The sequence below is a fragment of the Saimiri boliviensis genome, chromosome 19 (assembly GCF_048565385.1).
Source record: "Saimiri boliviensis isolate mSaiBol1 chromosome 19, mSaiBol1.pri, whole genome shotgun sequence".
NCBI classification, from domain to species: Eukaryota; Metazoa; Chordata; class Mammalia; order Primates; family Cebidae; genus Saimiri; species Saimiri boliviensis.
In genome coordinates this window covers 24,876,427-24,895,857 of record NC_133467.1, presented here as the reverse complement: position 1 = coordinate 24,895,857, position 19,431 = coordinate 24,876,427, and the positions used below count along the sequence as shown (strand labels likewise).

The 19,431-nt window shown below is 34.0% G+C and overlaps 1 protein-coding gene across 11 annotated transcripts in view; it reads left to right on the top strand.

Moving 5' to 3' along the window:
• Positions 1-19,431, top strand: part of DCAF6 (DDB1 and CUL4 associated factor 6) — a 143,343-nt gene that overhangs the window by 102,902 nt on the left and 21,010 nt on the right. For 7 of the 11 annotated variants that reach the window (XM_039480647.2, XM_039480645.2, XM_039480644.2 and 4 more), the window contains 4 exons: positions 3,980-4,097; positions 8,579-8,694; positions 10,453-10,539; positions 10,764-11,091. In XM_039480647.2, the coding sequence (XP_039336581.2) occupies positions 3,980-4,097; positions 8,579-8,694; positions 10,453-10,539; positions 10,764-11,091 (649 nt within the window). Of the gene's footprint in view, positions 1-3,979; positions 4,098-8,578; positions 8,695-10,452; positions 10,540-10,763; positions 11,092-16,368; positions 16,411-19,431 lie in introns of all 11 variants that reach the window. The other 4 variants (XM_010338698.3, XM_010338697.3, XM_003928094.4 and 1 more) reach the window with 1 other exon arrangement.

The window sequence follows — 19,431 nt, the reverse complement described above, 5'->3', positions numbered from 1 at the left end:
CACTTGAGCCCAGGAGTTTGAGACTGCAGTGAGTTATGAAGGTGTCACCACACCAGCGTGGGTGATAGAGCAAGACCCTATCTATAGAAAGGATGGGGTACAGGGTGGGGAGGAAATCTCTGTAACTAGAGAAAAAAATTAAGCTTATTGTTATCAGTTCATTGTCTGTAAAATGGATATGACAGTATGATTACAAAGGGTTTTTTTAAAGGAATATATATATCTTGGCACACATTTATAATTGATAATCATAATAATGCTCAATAGATTATAGTTATTTATATGATGGTGCTTTCTACATAAAGTCATTTGTCTGTTTAGGTGAAATTCTAAACCCTAACAGTTTTAAATTAAAATCTACTTTTAAGCAACATACTTCTATTTATTATATATATATATATATATATATATATATATATATACACACACACACACACACATTATGTAAATAAGACTTCGAAAAATATAGTCTTTAGAATGTGCTGATCCAACTGTTGACAGAGAAATTGGGGAACATTTAAATAGTTATAATTTTTTAAATTCAAATAAAGTAAAAATACTTAATTTTTAAAATCTTTAAAGTAGGTTTTTCTGAAATTTGTGGTTTAAAATATGCATTTTTATCACAAACAAATGGTGAATGCATTCATTAGTAGTCCAGGAATCTTAATTTCTGAGAAAATGTAACCTGATAGGTTGTATATACCAAGTAAACTAGAATTAAAGAAGGAACAGTGAAATGGAAAAATGCTAGGAAATGAATTAAACCTTGGGATATATACTGTCATCAATACTGCAGTTGGGCCAAGTGCGGTGGCTCACACTTGTAATACCAGCACTTTGAGAGGCCAAGGCAGGCAGATCGCTTGAGCCCAGGAGTTGAAGACCAGCCTTGGCAACATGACAAAACCCTGTTTCTACAAAAGGTTCTAAAAATTAGCTGGGTATGATGGCATGTGCCTGTAGTCCCAGCTACTCAGGAGGCTGAGGTGGGAGAATCACCGTAGCCTGGGAAATTGAGGCTGCAGTGAGCTGTGATTGCTCTACTGTGCTCCAACCTGGACGATGGAGTAAGACTCTTGTCTCAGAATAAAAACAATAAAACCTGCAGTTGAAGAAATCAGGCTCTTCATTGTGTTGTGTTTCTGCCAGAGACACTGTTTACTTACCTGTAGGCTACAAGGAAGTAACTACACTCAGGGACCTGAAGTGTTTGTGACTAACAGAAGCATTCATGTTATTTTTATAGTGATAGGCTAGTTTAACACAAGGCTGATGAATTCATTAACAACTTAAATGAACAAATTCTATCAACTATAATCAATCATTTTATGATTAAATGAATATTGCCAATATTTTACATGATCAATAATATGTAGATTATATTCCTGAGAGATTAAATAAGAATTTTGTAGGCCAGGCATGGTGGCTCATGCCTGTAATCTCAGCACTTTGGGAGGCCAAGATGGGTGGATCACTTGAGGTTGGGAGTTTGAGACCAGCCTGGCCAAGATGGTGAAACCTCGTCGCTACTAAAAATACAAAAATTAGCCGGGCATGGTGGTGGCTGCCTGTAACTCCAACTACTCTGGAGGCTGAGGCAGGAGAATCACTGGAACTTGGAAGGCGGAGCTTGCACCATTGCATTCTAATCTGGGCAACAAAGTGAGTCTCTGTCTCAAAAAAAAAAAAAAATTTGTAGTGGATACTGTGGGAGGAAAACTTTAATTATTATTAACCATCTTAGAAAGCTTCTTGCTTTTGATGGGGAACTTGTATAAATAAAATATTTTCTGCTCTGTTCTGATCTCTTAATAGCTGTTTGTTTACTATAGTATATTCCTATAACCATGGCATGTAGATATCTATAACTGTCTCTCTAATATTCCTCAAAAGGAAAGTTTTCATATATCATTTAAATGCCACAAGGCTTCTGGTAACTTAAGAAGTCTTAACTGTAACCAAGATGGATCTAAGAAATTGTCTTACACTTCTCTCACACCTGCTTTTGTTTTCTATTCCGTCTTTACTTTAAAAGAAAAATAATTAGCAAAAAACTTTATATAATGTTATGAGAGAAAATGAAAAAACTAGCCCCAACTCTGCCTCTCAGTTTCCTTAATTATCCAATCATCCAATCTTTAGCTGTCTGTTCCCATCTATTCCAGAAGCCCAAAGACAGCAATGATGAAACAAAAATCTCAGTAACATAACTAAAGAATAAGAAAAAACTGTGTGGACAAATGACTAGCAAACAGCAAATTTTTGAAAGAGGGTCAAGGGTACGGCAGATGTCTCCTTAATAAGTTTATATAAGCTAAAGGCCTATTAATTCAGTTATTTTATCAGAATGCCATTTGGTAAAATACCTCCTCCAAAACAGTGAATGTAATACTAAATCTTTGCAAGTTGGAATGGATTATTAGTTTATTTCCAACAGTTGTTTAAATCAAAGACATAATCATAAAAATAGTACAGAAACAAAGTGAGTTTACCATTTGGGATGTCAGGTTTATAATTCACACTATTTTCAAATAGCAGTTCTGTAGGACAGGATTTCTCAGGAGTTAGAAGTTAAGACATGAGAATTGATACTAAGTTTTATTACCAGCTTGACTCTTGTGGGATACTTTTCTACTGCAGTACTGTATTTGAAGTCTTGTTCATTGTCTTCTCACAGAATAAAAGCTAGAACAGAGGTTCTACAAGATTCTCCCCTGTCCCCTTTTTTTAAAAAATTGACATGGGGTGTCACCCAGACTCACTTGAATTCCTGGGCTTAAAAGTTTCTCCCATCACTGAGCCCAGCTGAGATTCCCTTACTGAGTGCTCCAACATCTTCAAGAGGAATGAAAAAACATTTAAGTCCTTCATTGCAATAGAAAGTAGATCAAATAATAAAAAAGTCCTAAGTAAATTTGCTTTTATGAAATTAAAATTCTTTTGTTGTTATTTTTCAAGATAAGTTTATTTTTAGCATTAAATCGGTCCTTGAACTGGTATCAAGAAAAAAGATTATCTCGCAGAAGAATTTTCTTTCTGCAAGCAACTGGCAGAAATGTCACGTTTGATTATGGATCCATTTGTATTGCCTATGTATTTTAATGTTTCCCAAGCTGTTCATCCTAAAATGAAAAAAAATGTAAAGCTCTTGTTTAATTATGTCTTTGAATATCCATGTACTCTTTTTTTTGGGAGGTGGGGAAGTTTGCTTTAAATACTCTATTAATTTGTATAGAGTTTCTTGATTTTGTCATTTAAAAAAGAATTCATATACTGAGATAGATGTATATTACAGACATCACCTATAGACTTTTAAAATGAAATTGCTGTTTCCACAATTAAACAGATCCCTTGCAAGATTAATCAGGAAGAGAAACCAAAATATACCAAAATATATTATAACAAAGAGTATTTTAGAAAATATCAAAGCACAATAAATACCCCCTTTCCCCCATCAAGTGCACACTATGATTCCTCCCTAAATTACAAACCTGTGAGTTTGAAAGAGCAGAAAGAATTTGATAACATTTCATTGTAGCAAAGTTTTTGCCAAACAGCTTTTCGAAGAGCCTTATATCTTACAACTTGTGTTTCTGAAGGAGCCAAAATTAGTTATTGATGCTCTAGCAGCTGAGGAATTATGAGCATTCCATTAAATAAGGGTACCAGTTTGCAACCTATGTGATTCATGTTAATACTTTTTGATTCCCCTAATGACTAAATATGGTTCTCAATGTGTGTGATTTCCATCTGAATCAAAGGGAGTCATGTACACAAAGCTAGAATTTGATGCAGTGCTACTTTGAAATATAAGGAGTATTTCTACACTTGCCTTCGAATTTTAAATGAGAACCATGAGAGATGTGAAAAAGAATTATGACAAGGACAACCTAATATAAGTTTTATAAATTTTAGGAAATGTCATCTTTTTACTGGTTTCAGAGACTTTTTCAAATGTTTTAAACACAATTTTCAGATAACAATAATGAAAAGCTGAGCCCCAAACCAGGGACAGGTGAACCAGTTTTAAGTTTGCACTACAGCACAGAAGGAACAACTACAAGCACAATAAAACTGAACTTTACAGATGAATGGTAAGTTAATATTTTTGTAAAGATGTTCTTAGCCATTTTGTAGGATTGTATTAGATTTTAATTATTAACACTTCGTCATCTTTGTGTTTTGTTTTGCTATAAGATATTGGTTCTCAAACTTTAATGTGCTTCAGAATCACTGGGAGAGCTTGTTAAAATGCATATTACTGGACCCCACTCTCAGAATTAGGTTTGGGGTGGGGGTCTGAGAATTTGCATTACGAAAAACTTTCCAGATGATGCCGATGCTGCTCATCCTAGAATAGTTCTTCTGATAGAAAATGCAAAAGATAATAATTAATCACCTGTAGAAAATTAGTGCAAAAATATAAACTTAACATTTTGGAATTTTTTGCAGTCGTGGTCCTAGGTAGGTGTATATGTATGATTTTTGTTTTAAGTTTTAGAATATAATTTTAGTGGTACTAAATGTACTGTATTTTCCCCTGCATTTGTTTGATTTAACTTTCTTAGTTTTAGTAAATATTATTTTACTAGCTATGTAATAGTCCATCAGGTAGATGTACTATAGTTTACTTAGCCATTTCCCTTTAATTGGGCAATAAATTTCTTTACCATTTTTTAATAAATAAAGCTTTAATGAATATATTTGTTTATGAAGCTTTTTCCTGCCTTCAAGATTATTTGAGAGGTATTTCAGAAATGAACTATTTCTAGATTAAAAGATATTGCCAAATTATTTCCAAAAGAATCTTTGTTTATTGTGTTCCTACTAGGCATATATGGAATTATACAATTTACTGTCTCCAGGCTAGTGTTCAATATATTATTTATTTTTAACTTGTATATTTGATTTAAAAATACTTTTAGTATTTATTTAATTGATTACTAGTAAGATTGAACTTTTTAAAAATCTAATGGTCATATAGCTTCTCTTTAATAACCTTTCTGATTGTATTTATTGTTCATTAATGAAATTTTACATTTAAAAAAGGAAGTTATGTAAGCTTTTTATACTCTTTCTCACTCTTTCGTGACCATTCGATTAAGAGAACATACAAAATTTTTAATTTAAATTTAGGAATAGTAATATATTAATATATTGATATAGTATTTCTTAATATGTAATATAGTTATATTTGTTAATATATAATTATATATTTGTTAATATATAATTATAATTGTTTTGTGACCAATATATTAATTATTCATAATTAATATATTATTATATTAATATATTTAATATTTAATTGTATATTAATATATGATCATGTTATCTGTTACTATAATATATGTAATATGTGGTTATAGACTGTCTATTAATATGTAATGAATTATATGTTGATATGTGATATTATGTTTATTCAAATTCACTGGTTTCTGTTTGTATGTATGTATGTATATATTTTACATTAAAATATTTGATCAAGTGGGATCTTAAAATACTATTGGATATCTTCTATGTTCCAGGGACTATTCTAGACATTGGAAATACTTCAGTGAAAAAAATACCCAAAGAAACCCCTGCTTTATTGGGCTTACATTCTAGATGGAGGAAGTTTACTATAAACATAATAAATAAATGTACCGTATGGTATGTTAGAAGGCACTAAGTACAGTGGAGGAAAATAGAGCAGGTAAAGGTGATTGGGAAACCTAGGCATCATTGAGAAGGTGACATTTGGGCAAAATGTCACTTGAAGAGTGAGAAGGAGTGAGCCACATATGTATATCTAGGAGAAGATCAGTCGGGGCAGGGAGAAAACCAGTACAAACACTTTGAAGCCGAAGCATCAGACCTAGTATGTTCAAGGGTCTTAAGAGACTGGTGTAGCTGTAGAGGAGTGACCAGTAGAGAGAGAAGTAGTAGATATGGTCAGCCAGGATATTGAGGAGGTTATTTAAAAGGAAAAGGGTATTTCTGATTATTGTGTTGAGCATGTGCCATAGGTAGAAACCAGAAGAATGGTTAAAAAGCTATGGCAGTAAGAAAGGTGAGAGATGGTGATGGCTTAGACAAGGATGGGAGCAGTGGAGGTGGTTAAAAAAAAAAGATTGGATTCTAGATACATATTTGAAGGTGCAGTCAGTAGGACTTCTTTATAAATCTTAGTGCCTCACCATTTTAAAATCATGATGTTTGTGGCCCTTTTTCTTAATACATAATTTAAGATGATAGAAGGTCATCATACTTACCATGTCTTTTTCATTCTCATGTTTCTGTACATAAGGACCTGGCATCTTCTGAAGAATATTATCTAAACTTTTTGGTTTTTTTGTTTGTTTGTTTTTAGAGAAAATCATTAGTCCCATTCTTCTTTTGAATGCTACTTTTCCTTCTCTAAAAACTGACCATGAGTTATATTCTCATTCATCGGTTTCTTATTTCTTTGTCAGAAAAGCAGTTAGTATTTTTATTATTGTAAAAGTCAACATTCACTGTAAAAACAAACCAACAAACAGAACTTAAAAAAAAAAAAAAAGTATACAGTCTTTTTCATCTATACCAGGATTGTGTCTTGCTTTTATTTTAGTCTCTTTGGTGACAGATGAGGCAATAGAACATGCTAAGAGCTTGGACTCTGAACTTGGCAAGCTTTTGAACCTCTCTAAATCTAAAATTTTCTCCCTTGAAAATGGGCATATTTAATAGAACCTACTTCATAGGTTTAGTGTGAAGATTTAATGAGATAATGCAGAGAAAGTACATAGCACTTACTAGCACATTGACTGGCACCTGAGAAGGTTCTTAGTAATTGTTAGCTACAGTTCTCATCTTTTGTGAATTGTCTTTCAGATACTTTGCCCAGTTTTCTACCAAGATGTTTATCTTTTTCTTATTGATTTATTAGAGCTATTTACTTATTATAGAATTAAATGAGGATTATACCAGTTGCCTTTCATTTGTTGCAAATATTTTTCCCAATTTGGTGTTTGTTTTTCAGTTTATTTACAGTGGGTTTGCTTTATGGTTTCTGCCTGTGGTATCTTGCAAAGGAAAGCCTTGTTATTCCTAAAATTAAGGGAAAAGCTGCTTCTTATATTCCTCTCATATTTTCTATAATTTGGTATCAAAAACTATATTTTCCTATAATATAAAATATGAAGCCATAGCTTTGGTTTTACCATGTGACTGTTCCCTTGTCTCAGTACCGTTTATTGAACAATCTTTTCATTTCTGTGTGATTTAAAATGCCATGTTAAAATTTACTAAATGTATGTATTCAGTTACTATATTTTTTCCGTTAATATGTCTCTATTCCTACTCAGTATCATAATATTTTAATTATTATAATGTATACACTGAGTATTTTATTCATGCCTGAATCATAGCTTTCTCCATGGAAAAAATAAATATATATCACATTAGCTTTTCTTTGCTAGTATAGCTATATATTCCTTTCTGGTTAAAAAGAAATACATGCTTAACACACACACACTCTCACACTTCAGTATAAAAGATGTACCTACAATAATTCTACTACTTCTACTGATGTGACACTCAACACTGGTGCATAGTCTTCCTGACATTTTTCTGTGCATATACACACCCATATGAATATACAATTTTATTTAAATACTATTATACATGTACTTTCTTTTTTTAAAATGTCAAATTGACTTCTGCAGTCAGCCTAAAAGAGTTTTTATCATGGCAAAAAGTCTATGGTAGTTTGTATTGTTTATTGAGTTACTGGTATTTGTCTATAATTAATTTTTTTAAGTTATTGTAACTCTTTTTTTCTTGTTCACATTTATTTTAAACTTAAAGAATTGTTGCATTTCCATGAATATAATTTAAATCTCAAGTCAGATTGTTATACATGTCCTCTTTCGCATTCAGTCCTCTTCTCACATATGCGCCATTATTTGTCACAGAATACTCATTGTAAATTATTTCTTTAAATTGGCCTCATATTCTACTATAGCCAGAAATGCTAATAGGACTATGGTCATCATCAGGTGCTTATTAAAACCAAAGCAGAAAATATTACCCTGTCCTTTACAGAACCATGATGCTCAGTCACCTGCCATATTTGAACAGCAAATCAGAACTGGAAGTGATCCACAGGGAGCATTCAAAAGACCAAAGAAATGTCCAGGCTTTTGTTCAAGTATTAATTTAAAAGTAGCCTGGAATAACAGAATCTAAAAGGGGATATGATAAAAATCTGTATAACCATTAAGGATTTGGATATGGTGAACCATCTGTAGTGAAGACAAGAAAGGAGACAATGTAGTTCACTTAAAATTCAGTACACAGACATGCAGAAATACATAGTAGATAATTGAAGGATCCAAACAGTAGTGATCTTTTTTTTAAGAGTAAAGTGTGTTATGATAGTCATCTTGATTTGTTTGAAATGATGTTTACAAATGCTATTAAAATAATAAATCCTACGTTTTATTTGTATTGTGAATTTTTGATCTACCTCTCTAGTTGTAAAATATAAAAATTATCCTAAAAGATCATATTTATTAACTTATTGGTGGAATCACTTATCTTGTTTTGATGATAGGAGCAGTATAGCATCAAGTTCTAGAGGCATTGGGAGCCACTGCAAATCTGAGGGTCAGGAAGAATCTCTGGTCACACAGAGCTCAATGCAACCACCAGAAGGAGACAACGAAACAAGTAAGGTGTTATTTTGGTTTTGTTGTTATAAAACACCGTCATTGGATGTTTACCTACTTTTCTGTTCCCTGATGCTGTATTTTTGTTTCCTTTTTTTAATAAATTAATTTTGCTTCTGTAGTCCAGCTGTTAAACTGAGCAGATCCGAAAGATGGGGACCTTAAGCAGTTAAAATAAGGAGACACAGTGAAGCACAGTCCCCTTTGTGGACACAGTGGCCAAGATAGGTGTTCATCATACTGTAAATGGACGCGATACAAATGTTAGTTTGAATTAATCTTTGTCATTTTTTATACCTAACAGTGAAATCCACTGTATCTGTCTTGATTATGTAAGTGGTTTATGGAGGGAGAAAAAAGGAATAACATCTAAACAGGTTGCAAGTGAATCTGTTTAATACATGAAGTACCACTTACGGGATTTTTCGGAATCCTTTTCTAGTAGAATATTTTTGTATGACAATTATATGAAATTGAATGTCTAGCACAGAGACTAGAACACAGTAGATGTTCAGTAAATGCTTGATACGTGAAGGAACAATGAATTATATTTCTTATAAATGTGTAGGTACCTTAGTATAACAGAGTTTAAAATTAAATATGTGTAAGACAGCTATCTGGTAAGCAAATATCCAATAAGGAACAGGAAATACTGATCCTTCATGCATCTCACAGTTAAATTCTAGAATTAATTATTTTCAGTGGCCAAAATAGAATTTATAGTATGTTCAGCTTAACTGCTTATTCATGATAGTTTAGATTTTACCAAATATATGATAGAGGGGCAGAAAAATGCTCAGTTTTAAGTTTAGATTTTGGGAAGATTAGTAAAATGCAGGATCAAGTAATGTTAGCTGTAAGGGATAATCTAAAGCAGAGATTCCGCACATAGAGTTCATGAAGCTCAATGCCTGGACTTTAGGAAGAAGCAGTGGGCCCATCCGTCCATGATAGTATTTGTACAATTTTGTGTGCAAATACATATTTGCCTTGTACTGAGGGGAGGTTTTAGCTGAATGTCAAAAGTTCCTATGACTCAGAAAGGGTTAAGAACCATTTATCCATAGGAAAGCTGGAGTGTTAAGTTGATGTTTTCTTTCTTTCTTTTTTTTTTTTTTTTTTTTTTTGAGGTAAGAGTCTTGCCCCGTTGCCCAGACTAGAGTGCAGTGTGCAATCTCAGCTCACTGCAACCTCTTCCCTCTGGGTTCAAGCAATTCGCTTGCCTCAGCCTCCCGAGTAGCTGGGATTACAGGTGCCTGTCACCGCACCCAGCTAATTTTTGTATTTTAGGTAGAGACTGTGTTTCACCATCTTGGCCAGGCTGGTCTCGAACTCCTGACCTTGTGATCCACCCACCTTGGCCTCCCAAAGTGCAGGGATTACAGGCATGAGCAACCGTGCCTGGCCGATGTTTACTTTTCAACGGAAAAATTGGATTTAATAATAAATTTGGCCCTGTATGTCCATGCATTCCATGGAAATACTCCCACCCAAAAAGCAATATGACAATAAAAAAGAACAGCGATTTAAAAATAATAACAGCCTAGCAACTGTTTACATAGCACTTACATTGTATTAAGTATTATAAGTAATCTAGAGATGATTTACAGTATAAGGAAGGATATGCATAGGTTATATGCAGATATTATGCCATTATATATGAGGGACTTGAGGATCTACAGATTTTGGTATTTTCAGCAGTTTTAGAACTAATCCCTCATGGATACCAAGGGATGACTGTAATTTGGTTTATTTCCAGAAGCTCCTGAAGACTCATCAGAGGATGTGACAAAATATCAGGAAGAAGCATGTGCAGAAAACCCAGTTCAGAACCCTATCAATATAGGTGAGTTGCTCCCTTTAGATAAATGCTTTGAATGGGAAATAAAAAGCCTTAATTTCTGTTAATCTCTCTAGAGTTAGAGGTCATGTCCAAATGTGTTGTGGAATTTTCCTCCCCTTATAAGAGGAATTAGACATTGTATTAGAATGTTTGTCAGCTCCTAAGTTAGGTTAAATAATTAATTTGCCCACATTACCACCTGTTAATGCAACTTTATTTTCTAACAGCACAATCAGATAAGTGCACAGCCAAGCCATTGGATTCCAACTCAGGAGAAAGAAATGACCTCAATCTTGATAGCCCTTGTGGGGTTCCAGAAGAATCTACTTCATCTGAAAAAGCCAAGGAACCAGAAACTTCAGATCAGACTAGCACTGAGAGTGCTACCAATGAAAATAACACCAATCTGGAGCCTCAGTTCCAAACAGAAGCCATTGGGCCTTCAGCTCATGAAGAAACATCCACTAGGGACTCTGCTCTCCAGGACACAGATGACAGTGATGATGACCCAGTCCTGATCCCAGGTGCAAGGTATCGAGCAGGACCTGGTGATAGGTTGGTAAATTTTTAATTAACATGACCTGTAAAAAATATATTTCATAAGGATTTGTTTGAAGTCATGTAAGGGAGTCTCTCCATTTTTGACAGTTCTTTCCTCTAAGGGTGTCTCATTCATATAATCTTAGAGAAAATTTACAGTTTACTGTAAATGATTTTACATATTATGTAGTTTGAACACTGTGCATTAATAGGGAAATAAAAAGTATTCATTGCTCCGTATCTCTAGCACTGAGGCTTGCTTCTGAATTTACAGATCAAGAGAAAAGAATGTTAAGAATAACCCACAGGTTATTTATGAAGTCAAGGTTATACTTAGCTATCAGACTATCTTCTAGATATTCAGGCCTTTATCAGTTTTGTTTTGGTTTTAATGTTAATTTTTTCTGCTTTTCTATTGACCTTAGATTAAGGTAGTGTGTTAGTAGTTCTCTTTTTGAGAACACTGTTTTTCTTTGATTTCTACTAAACTTAGTGACTGAATTTAGAAAATGAAAAAAGATACTAAGTAAGTATTGTAGCAGCAATAAAAAAATTGAATTGCCAACATGTTTATATAGTTTTCTATATTTTATGTAATAGCAAGGATATATTTTCTTTTGTGGGAGATAAAATAAATTTTTAAAGTATACTGCATTTCATACTTAGAACTGTTTCTATTATTAGTGCTGTCATATCTCATTGTCAAGTTCTATCCACTTCCAGAGAATGTAGTTTTAATCTTAAAATCCTAGTTTACAAAGGAGTGAGTTTCTATTTGAAATATTTCACTTTTATAATGCCTCATATATATTGCTGTTTATAAGATACCCTAAAGTATCTGTCAACTGAAAAATATAATGAAAGATTCATTTACCACTCACAGTCAAGGAAGAGCAAAATGATGGGTTTGAATACTGGTTTTACCACTTAACAGTAATGCTTTCTCATTCAGATTACTTAATGACTCTTAAAGATTTAGTTTCCTTATCTATAAAATAGGGTTATGATTATCTAAAATTATTATAAGAATTTGAAACCATATCTATCAACCACGATGTGACCAGGCTCATGTTGATAGCACTAAATAAATGATAGCTGTCTTAAACAATCACGACAGTCTATGAGGCCACTTTAATTTTTAAAAGAATTACAGTAAGAATGACTCTATGGATAAAGATTGACAGAAGAGAGGCAAAAATCGTGAAGAGGAGAGCTTGCATTTCAGGGCAACTGTCTTTTCTTAACTATGAAAGAGTATGTTTCTTTCTTTAGTCATATTTGGGAAATGTTTACTTTGCCAAGGTAAACATTTTTTAATAGATATGAAGCAAGAATTTTCCCCCATATTTATACTTAGAGATTAATCAAACATCTTCTCTTTAACTGTACACATTAATCTTGAGTATTCTTAATATATATTTTAGGCAAGTAAGACTTAGTTCTATTTTTTTCCATACCAGAGGGATTTCCTTAGAATGTCATTACCACTTAATATATGCAGATAAGGTTAGCAAGTTTAGCACATTTTGAAAATCAAACTGATCATTTCTAAAACACACCCAGGGTAGAGAGCTAGATTCTATAATTTAATTAAGCTTATACATTTATGGCCTTCCATTTTTTCTGTATTAAAGTAGTGGAACATGATGCTGTCATAATTGAAAATAAAATTTAAGTGTCCAGTTTCTAGTAATGTTTTTCATGGATATTAGACACTTTGAGAAAATCATAACTATTTAGCAGCTTCTATGCAGGCTAATTATAATACCTTTATACCAAGCCTGCTTTATAGCTGAGGAAACTTAGGTGCTAAGCAAAGGGTTTGGTATATTCTGGACCTAAGGAGTTTTGTTTTTTGAAACACAGTACTATAACATTAATGAGAAAGGAGGATTTGAGGGAGGGTGGGTCCTGGAGAATACAGAACTGTAATCTTTCTATAGAGCTTTATCATTTTCATTATGCTTAGATGATTTATATGTTTTAGGGATTCTTTTAGCATTTGGATCTGCCACAAAGTTGGTTCCCAATAGCCTCACTGACCCAGGAAACCCAGGTGTTGAACTAGACTGGCAGAATCTTTTAGAAGTTCCAGTACAACATCCTGGAACTGAACCCATTTCATGCTGCTGCATATACTCTTGAATTCATACTCTCATGATTCGATCCAGATTTGAAACTACTCTGAGATCATATTTAGTTCCTTGGTTTTTAAAAATTAAATATTAATATTCTGTACACTCATTTGAGTATTTAGCCTATGGTCCTACATGTTATTTTGTTTTGTAAGATATAGTAGTAAACTTCCTGAAAGAGTAACAGAATAATAAAATTCTTATACCTCAAGAAAATTATGAATAAGAGAGAACAAATACCCAAGCCATTTATAGGAACATAGAAAAGATTTAATATATGAAAGTAAGTACATTTTTTTATGCGCGTGTGTGTGTGTGTGTGTGTGTGTGTATAAAAGATGTGCATACTGAGGTGATTCAAAAGTGATTAGAGTGACAGTTACATTAATTTTCCTTTGAGATTTGTATTATTTTCTAGCTCTTTACCAAATATTTGTTAAATGGTAAAATTTCCTCTGACTTACATCTAAATCATTTTTATAATTCCTAACTTTTTTGTCACCATCTTGATTTAATCTTGAACAACTATAAAAAGTATACTTTTAGTATTTCTGTACCTTTCTAGGGGCTTTTCACTTTGACATTCCTGCCAGTTTATCTTACTTCTCAATTTGGAGGAGTAGATATATTGACTTTTAGTCTAGAGAGAAAGTTTAAGAGATTTTGCTTCTTAAGAACATGAAAAGAATCACTTACCAGCTTGTAATTAGGCATATGATTTTGGAGGATTTCTGTTTCTTAAGACAAGGGTTGCGAAGCTCTATTGCAAAAATTATAGAGTCCAAGGATACATTCCACGCATGGATGAAATGCCCACCTAAAAGGATGCATATCTTAACGTTTCCTCCATGCTGCCATTTGCAAAGCCTAGTCAATATTAGTTTGGTTGGGGATAGAGAAGTGGTTCCAAAGTTAAATATTATGAAAGTGTGTACTTAATTAGATTTGTATTTTATATGAAGAACTATATAGTTGACCTCATCAGTTTTTGTCCCAAATTGAATTTTTAAAATGAAACTTTAAAAGGCTTTATAGCTAAGTCGTTTCTGACACCCATTTACTAAAAATATCAGAACAGTTCCTTGCAGTATAGAGTACTTTTTAAAAAATATTTTCATTCTTATCATTTGTTTAAATAAACATGACCCAGGTTTTCCCTTTTGGGCTGAGATCAAGCATGAGAAGGAAATGTCTTAGAAAATGAAGACCTTAACAACTAACATAGATATTTTTAAATGGAGTGCTCTTCTCATTAACTATAGCAAGTCTATATAAATGTAACTGGGAGTCCATAGCAGAGCAACAGACTTACTTGTAAAGAGCCATATAGTAAATATTTTAGGCTTTGCTGGACAGGAGACAAAATGGAGACCATTATGGTAGGTGCTTATATGACCATTTAAAATGTAACCATTTAAAAATGTAAAAACTATTCTTAGCCTAAGGTTCATTTCAAAAATGGCATTTGGCAGAGATCTAACCCAAGAGCCACGCCTTGCAAATACCTGCTCTATAGTAATCAGTATTATAGAGAAAAGTCAAACTGTAGTCTGTGGTAAAATGCTTTTGGCAGAAATCCAGAGTTTAAAACAATGAAATCTATGAATCTCCACATGTTTGGGTTCCCTTTAACTTTGTGTAAGGCAAGAACATAGAATGGTAAATGGGAAATAAATTGATAAAAGAAAGAAATGTATGTACTCTAATCATGGTATTTAAAAAACTAAAATTAGTCCTAATGTCAAAAATAAGTCTGACTCATTTAGGAAAAAAGCAAAACAAAACAAAAAATTAGTATGTGTATCTCTTAGTGATTTTATATGCTGTATTATTTATTTCATTTTGTTTGTTTTTTTTTTGAGACAGAGTCTTGCCCTGTTGCCCAGGCTGGAGTGCAGTGGTGTGATCATAGTTCACTGCAACCTCATACTCCTGGGCTCAAGTGATCCTCCTCCCTCAGTATCCCAAGTAGCTGGAATTACAGGTGCATGTTGCCACACTCTGCTAATTTTTTATTTTTTTAGTTTTAGAAGAGACAGAGTCTTACTATGTTGACCAGGCTGGTCAACATAGTAAAAACTATGGAACTATGAACTACTGGCCTCAAGCCTCAGCCTCCTAAAGTGCTGGGGGACTACAGAAATGAGCCACCGTGCCTGGCCATATGCTGGTTTAAGAAATATAAATATGTGCCCTTGAAAAGAATGTGGTTGAGTTCTCTGATTAGATAATTTTCATGTAATTTTTTTTTCACAATGCCACATCTATTGTAAATGATTTGCTGGCCTGGTTGGTAGCTCTTACTCTTTCTGAATCCAAGAGAAACCCTAAATTACTCTCTGCAAAAACCACAAACTTCTAAGAAAGCTTCCTGAATAAGTCCTCACATAGTCTTGAATAGTTTTTAATTATGGTCTCAGGATGATCTAACAATTTTTTCCCTAAAGGATATTAATCCTATATTGCCCTTTAATAACTTTTTTAAAGTATTATTTTTACAAAAATTTGGTTCCATATTCCTACTGTGGACCATGGAGCATAGCCCTCACTTTTGAAGCCAAAATTCCTTGTACTGTAAATTTGGCAGCATTTATTCAGTCGTCATTATAACCGATCTTTCCATGTTTCTCATTATTGCAGTTTACTCTTTATTAAAGAAAATTGCAGAAAGAAAAGAAGAGAAAGAACTGGACTCCTAGGGAGTTAAAAGCCCTGTTATTCTTTGCTTACTTGTTATATAGTCTGTGGTTAGGCCAGGTGAGTCAGGTTAGGGTTTAATTATTTTTCCAAAGAGCTCCTCAGCCTTGAGGAGCATAATGTAGGTGTTCCAGTGGATGGTATTCATAATGAGCCAGTGCGGTATAATTCATAATGAGCCAGACCGGATTGGGTTCTGATATATTTAAAAGATAAAAGGAATTAAGTGCAATGTCTTCCTTCTATTCTGTCTTCAGTTAGTGTTTCTGTTTCCTTAATTTCTTCATATACATTTAATTGACTGACGTATTTCTTGCTTATGCCCTAAGTCACAAAGGGAAACAAAAGTTTTCTTTTAGATTGAGATGACGGATGATAAAAAGGGTGACCTTAATGCTTTAAGTATTTGGTTCTTTGAAGTCTTTGTAAGTGATTTCAGTTATTGTGTTCCCTTCACTAGATTTAATATCAGAGGAACAACAATAGGTGATAGAATAATGAGGTAATTCAGTATGTTCCTTCATTATTTTTTTTATGATGGGTTTGCCAGGTCCTCTTTTGCCACAGCTAACCACCTTTTCTATTAACAGTTAATACTTCCTTTGAACTGACTGAACTCTAAGTGCTAAGCATTGTAAAGCAGGTCGCTTTCCACAAACTATATTTAGCTGCATGCACTGCATGGGAATAGAATGAAAAGAAGTTTTCTGTGTGCAGATATAACCGATGTTCACTTCAAATGTGTCATATGACAAAGTAACTATAATCTGAAATGATGTACTTTAAATATCAGTTACTCTTTTTGGATATTTTATTAAAGAATGCAATTTATGTTTTTTTTTAATTTGGGAGAATAATTAGCAACTTTTTGTTAGTCATTTATGCTCCTTTTCCTTGAGCTCTATAACTAAAAATATACTTGAGTCTAAATCTGTGTATAGCAGGTGTCCCCAAACTACAGCCCGCGGGCTGCATGCAGCCCCCTGAGGCCATTTATCCGGCCCCCCACCGCACTTCAGGAGGGGGCACCTCTTTCATTGGTGGTCAGTGAGAGGAGCACAGTATGTAGCGGCCCTCCAACAGTCTGAGGGACAGTGAACTTGCCCCCTGTGTAAAAAGTTTGGGGACGCCTGGTGTATAGATTTCTGATTTTTGAAAGAAAGTTGTTTCCTTATCAATTAGAAATAGTCTCACATATCAAGATGATATGTAATCCTCAAGCACTTCTCTAATTTCAAGTCTGACAATGAGACATATTTTTGAGTAGATCTTTAAAGTGAACCTCAATCACATCAGTCACCTACTAAAAACCTGGTTTGCTGACAAAATCAACCTTGTGCTTAATTCTAGAGGTATCTATCTGGTTTTTTTTTTTTTTTTTGGAGACAGAGTCTCTCTCGTTGCTAGGCTGGAGTGCAGTGATGCGATCTCAGCTCACTGCAACCTCTACCTCCCGGGTTTAAGTGATTCTCCTGCCTCAGCCTCCCAAGTAGTTGGGATTACAGGCACACGCCATCATGCCCAGCTAATTTTTGTCTTTTTAGTAGAGAAGGGGGTTTCATCATGTTGGCCAGGATAGTCTCGATCTCTTGACCTCGTGATCTACCTGCCACAGCCTCCCAAAGTGCTGGGATTACAGGCATAAGCCACCACACCCGGCTGCATGTATCTGTTATTTACCATCAGTTTTTAAAACAGAGTTGAACATGAGCCTATAGCAGCAATCAGAAATGTAAAATTTGCAGAGTTCCCAGTGAAAAATGCAGAAGTCATGAAATAAGCCAAAAAATATCATAGATACATAGAAAATTGTGGTTATGGTTCATTCTCAGGAGGATTCTCATCTGCAAGTCTCAAACTTGTTTTTGCTTTAGTGTTGTTGTTTCTAGGCTGTTTTAACATTAAGGTATATTTGAAGTAACTTTTTGCAAATTATTGGTAGTTGTCACTTTCTTCCTTTTTTTTTTTTTTTTTTTTTTTTTTCTGAGACAGAGTCTTGCTCTGTTGCCCAGGCTGGAGTGCAGTGGGGCAATCCTGGCTCACTACAACCTCTGCCTCCCGAGTTCAAGTGATTCTCCTGCCTCAGCCTCCTGAGTATCTGGGATTACAGGTGTCTGCCATCATGCCCGGCTAAGTTTTGTATTTTTAGTAGAGACAGGATTGATCGCCATGTTGGCCAGGCTGGTCTTGAACTACTGAGATCAAGTGATCTTTTCACCTTGGGTTCCAAAGTGCTGGGATTATAGGTGTGAGCCACTGCACCCGGCCTAGTTAACACTTTCTAATTAATTATATGACAATAAAATGGAATTCGTTTCAGAGTTTTTGATATTCTGATTTATACTTTTTTATCCTAAGTATGCAAAGCTGGTTTCTGCTTTTACAATGAAAATTGCAACTATAAAGTGCCATGATGCTTTGAGTTTTAGAAAAGCTAAAATACTAAAGTGGCGATTATCTTGAACTGATAAACAATGGTAAAGCAGAAAATTTAACAGTTACCCCCCACATAGAGTGAATGAGGTAAGACTCATTCTTCTCCACCTCATTTATTTCTTATGTAGAGATTATCTGGTAGAAATTTCTAATTATAAGGCAATATTGTCCTGCCACTGAACACGTTTGTTCTGCTTCTTTTAGCAATTGGAGATGTTCAAAGAATGTAAACTTCTGCTTAAGATGGACAAAATTAGAAAAATAAAATTATCACAGATGTTCATATGTATTGCCTTATGACTAGTCTTCATTAGGGACTGTCTTACAATGTTTGGGGAATGTGTTTTACTATAAGATGCTAAGATTCTGAATGATAGGTACCATATTTCTTTGAATAATAAAATGTTAGTCATCTCCAATTCTTTATTCTACTTTTATTACCTCATCACCTCTTACTTGATCTATTGAGGGAGTTCTCCAGCTCCCTCTACTCCTGCTTTCAGTGGTTCTGCATTGTTGATGATATAAAGAAAAAACAAACCCAGCTTCCTTGCCTGGTATATAGGGCACTTCATATTATAGCTACTGCCAAAAATTGATCATGTTCTCTACATTGCCATACTTGGAGTGTCACTGAATACATTATGCTGCCTTATCCAGCATATCTTTATATACTCTGAACTCTGTAACAGAAAAGACCTCCCATCACTATCACCATTATTTGGGTCACCTCATCTTTCAACATCTTAAGCTACTTTTCCTGGCCCATATATTCCCTAATCAAAAGTATGGGCCCTTATATACACCTACTGTACCACCTATCACAGTTCATTGTATATTTGTATGTTTTCATATGTAAAAATGAAAGCACCTTGAAGGCCAGTGTGATATATACATGCATATAGAAATAAAAGTTGGCAGAGATGCCTTCTTGTCAAAAACTCTAACTAAATTTTTATTCATATCTCCCTGCTTGACCTGGGTTTTTGCTTTCTTTCTATGCTTCCTAAAACTTGAATGAGAAGCCAATGAATTATTGTTTCAGGGGTCTCACAGCCTCCCTACACATTTGATGGCTTGCTGTAAA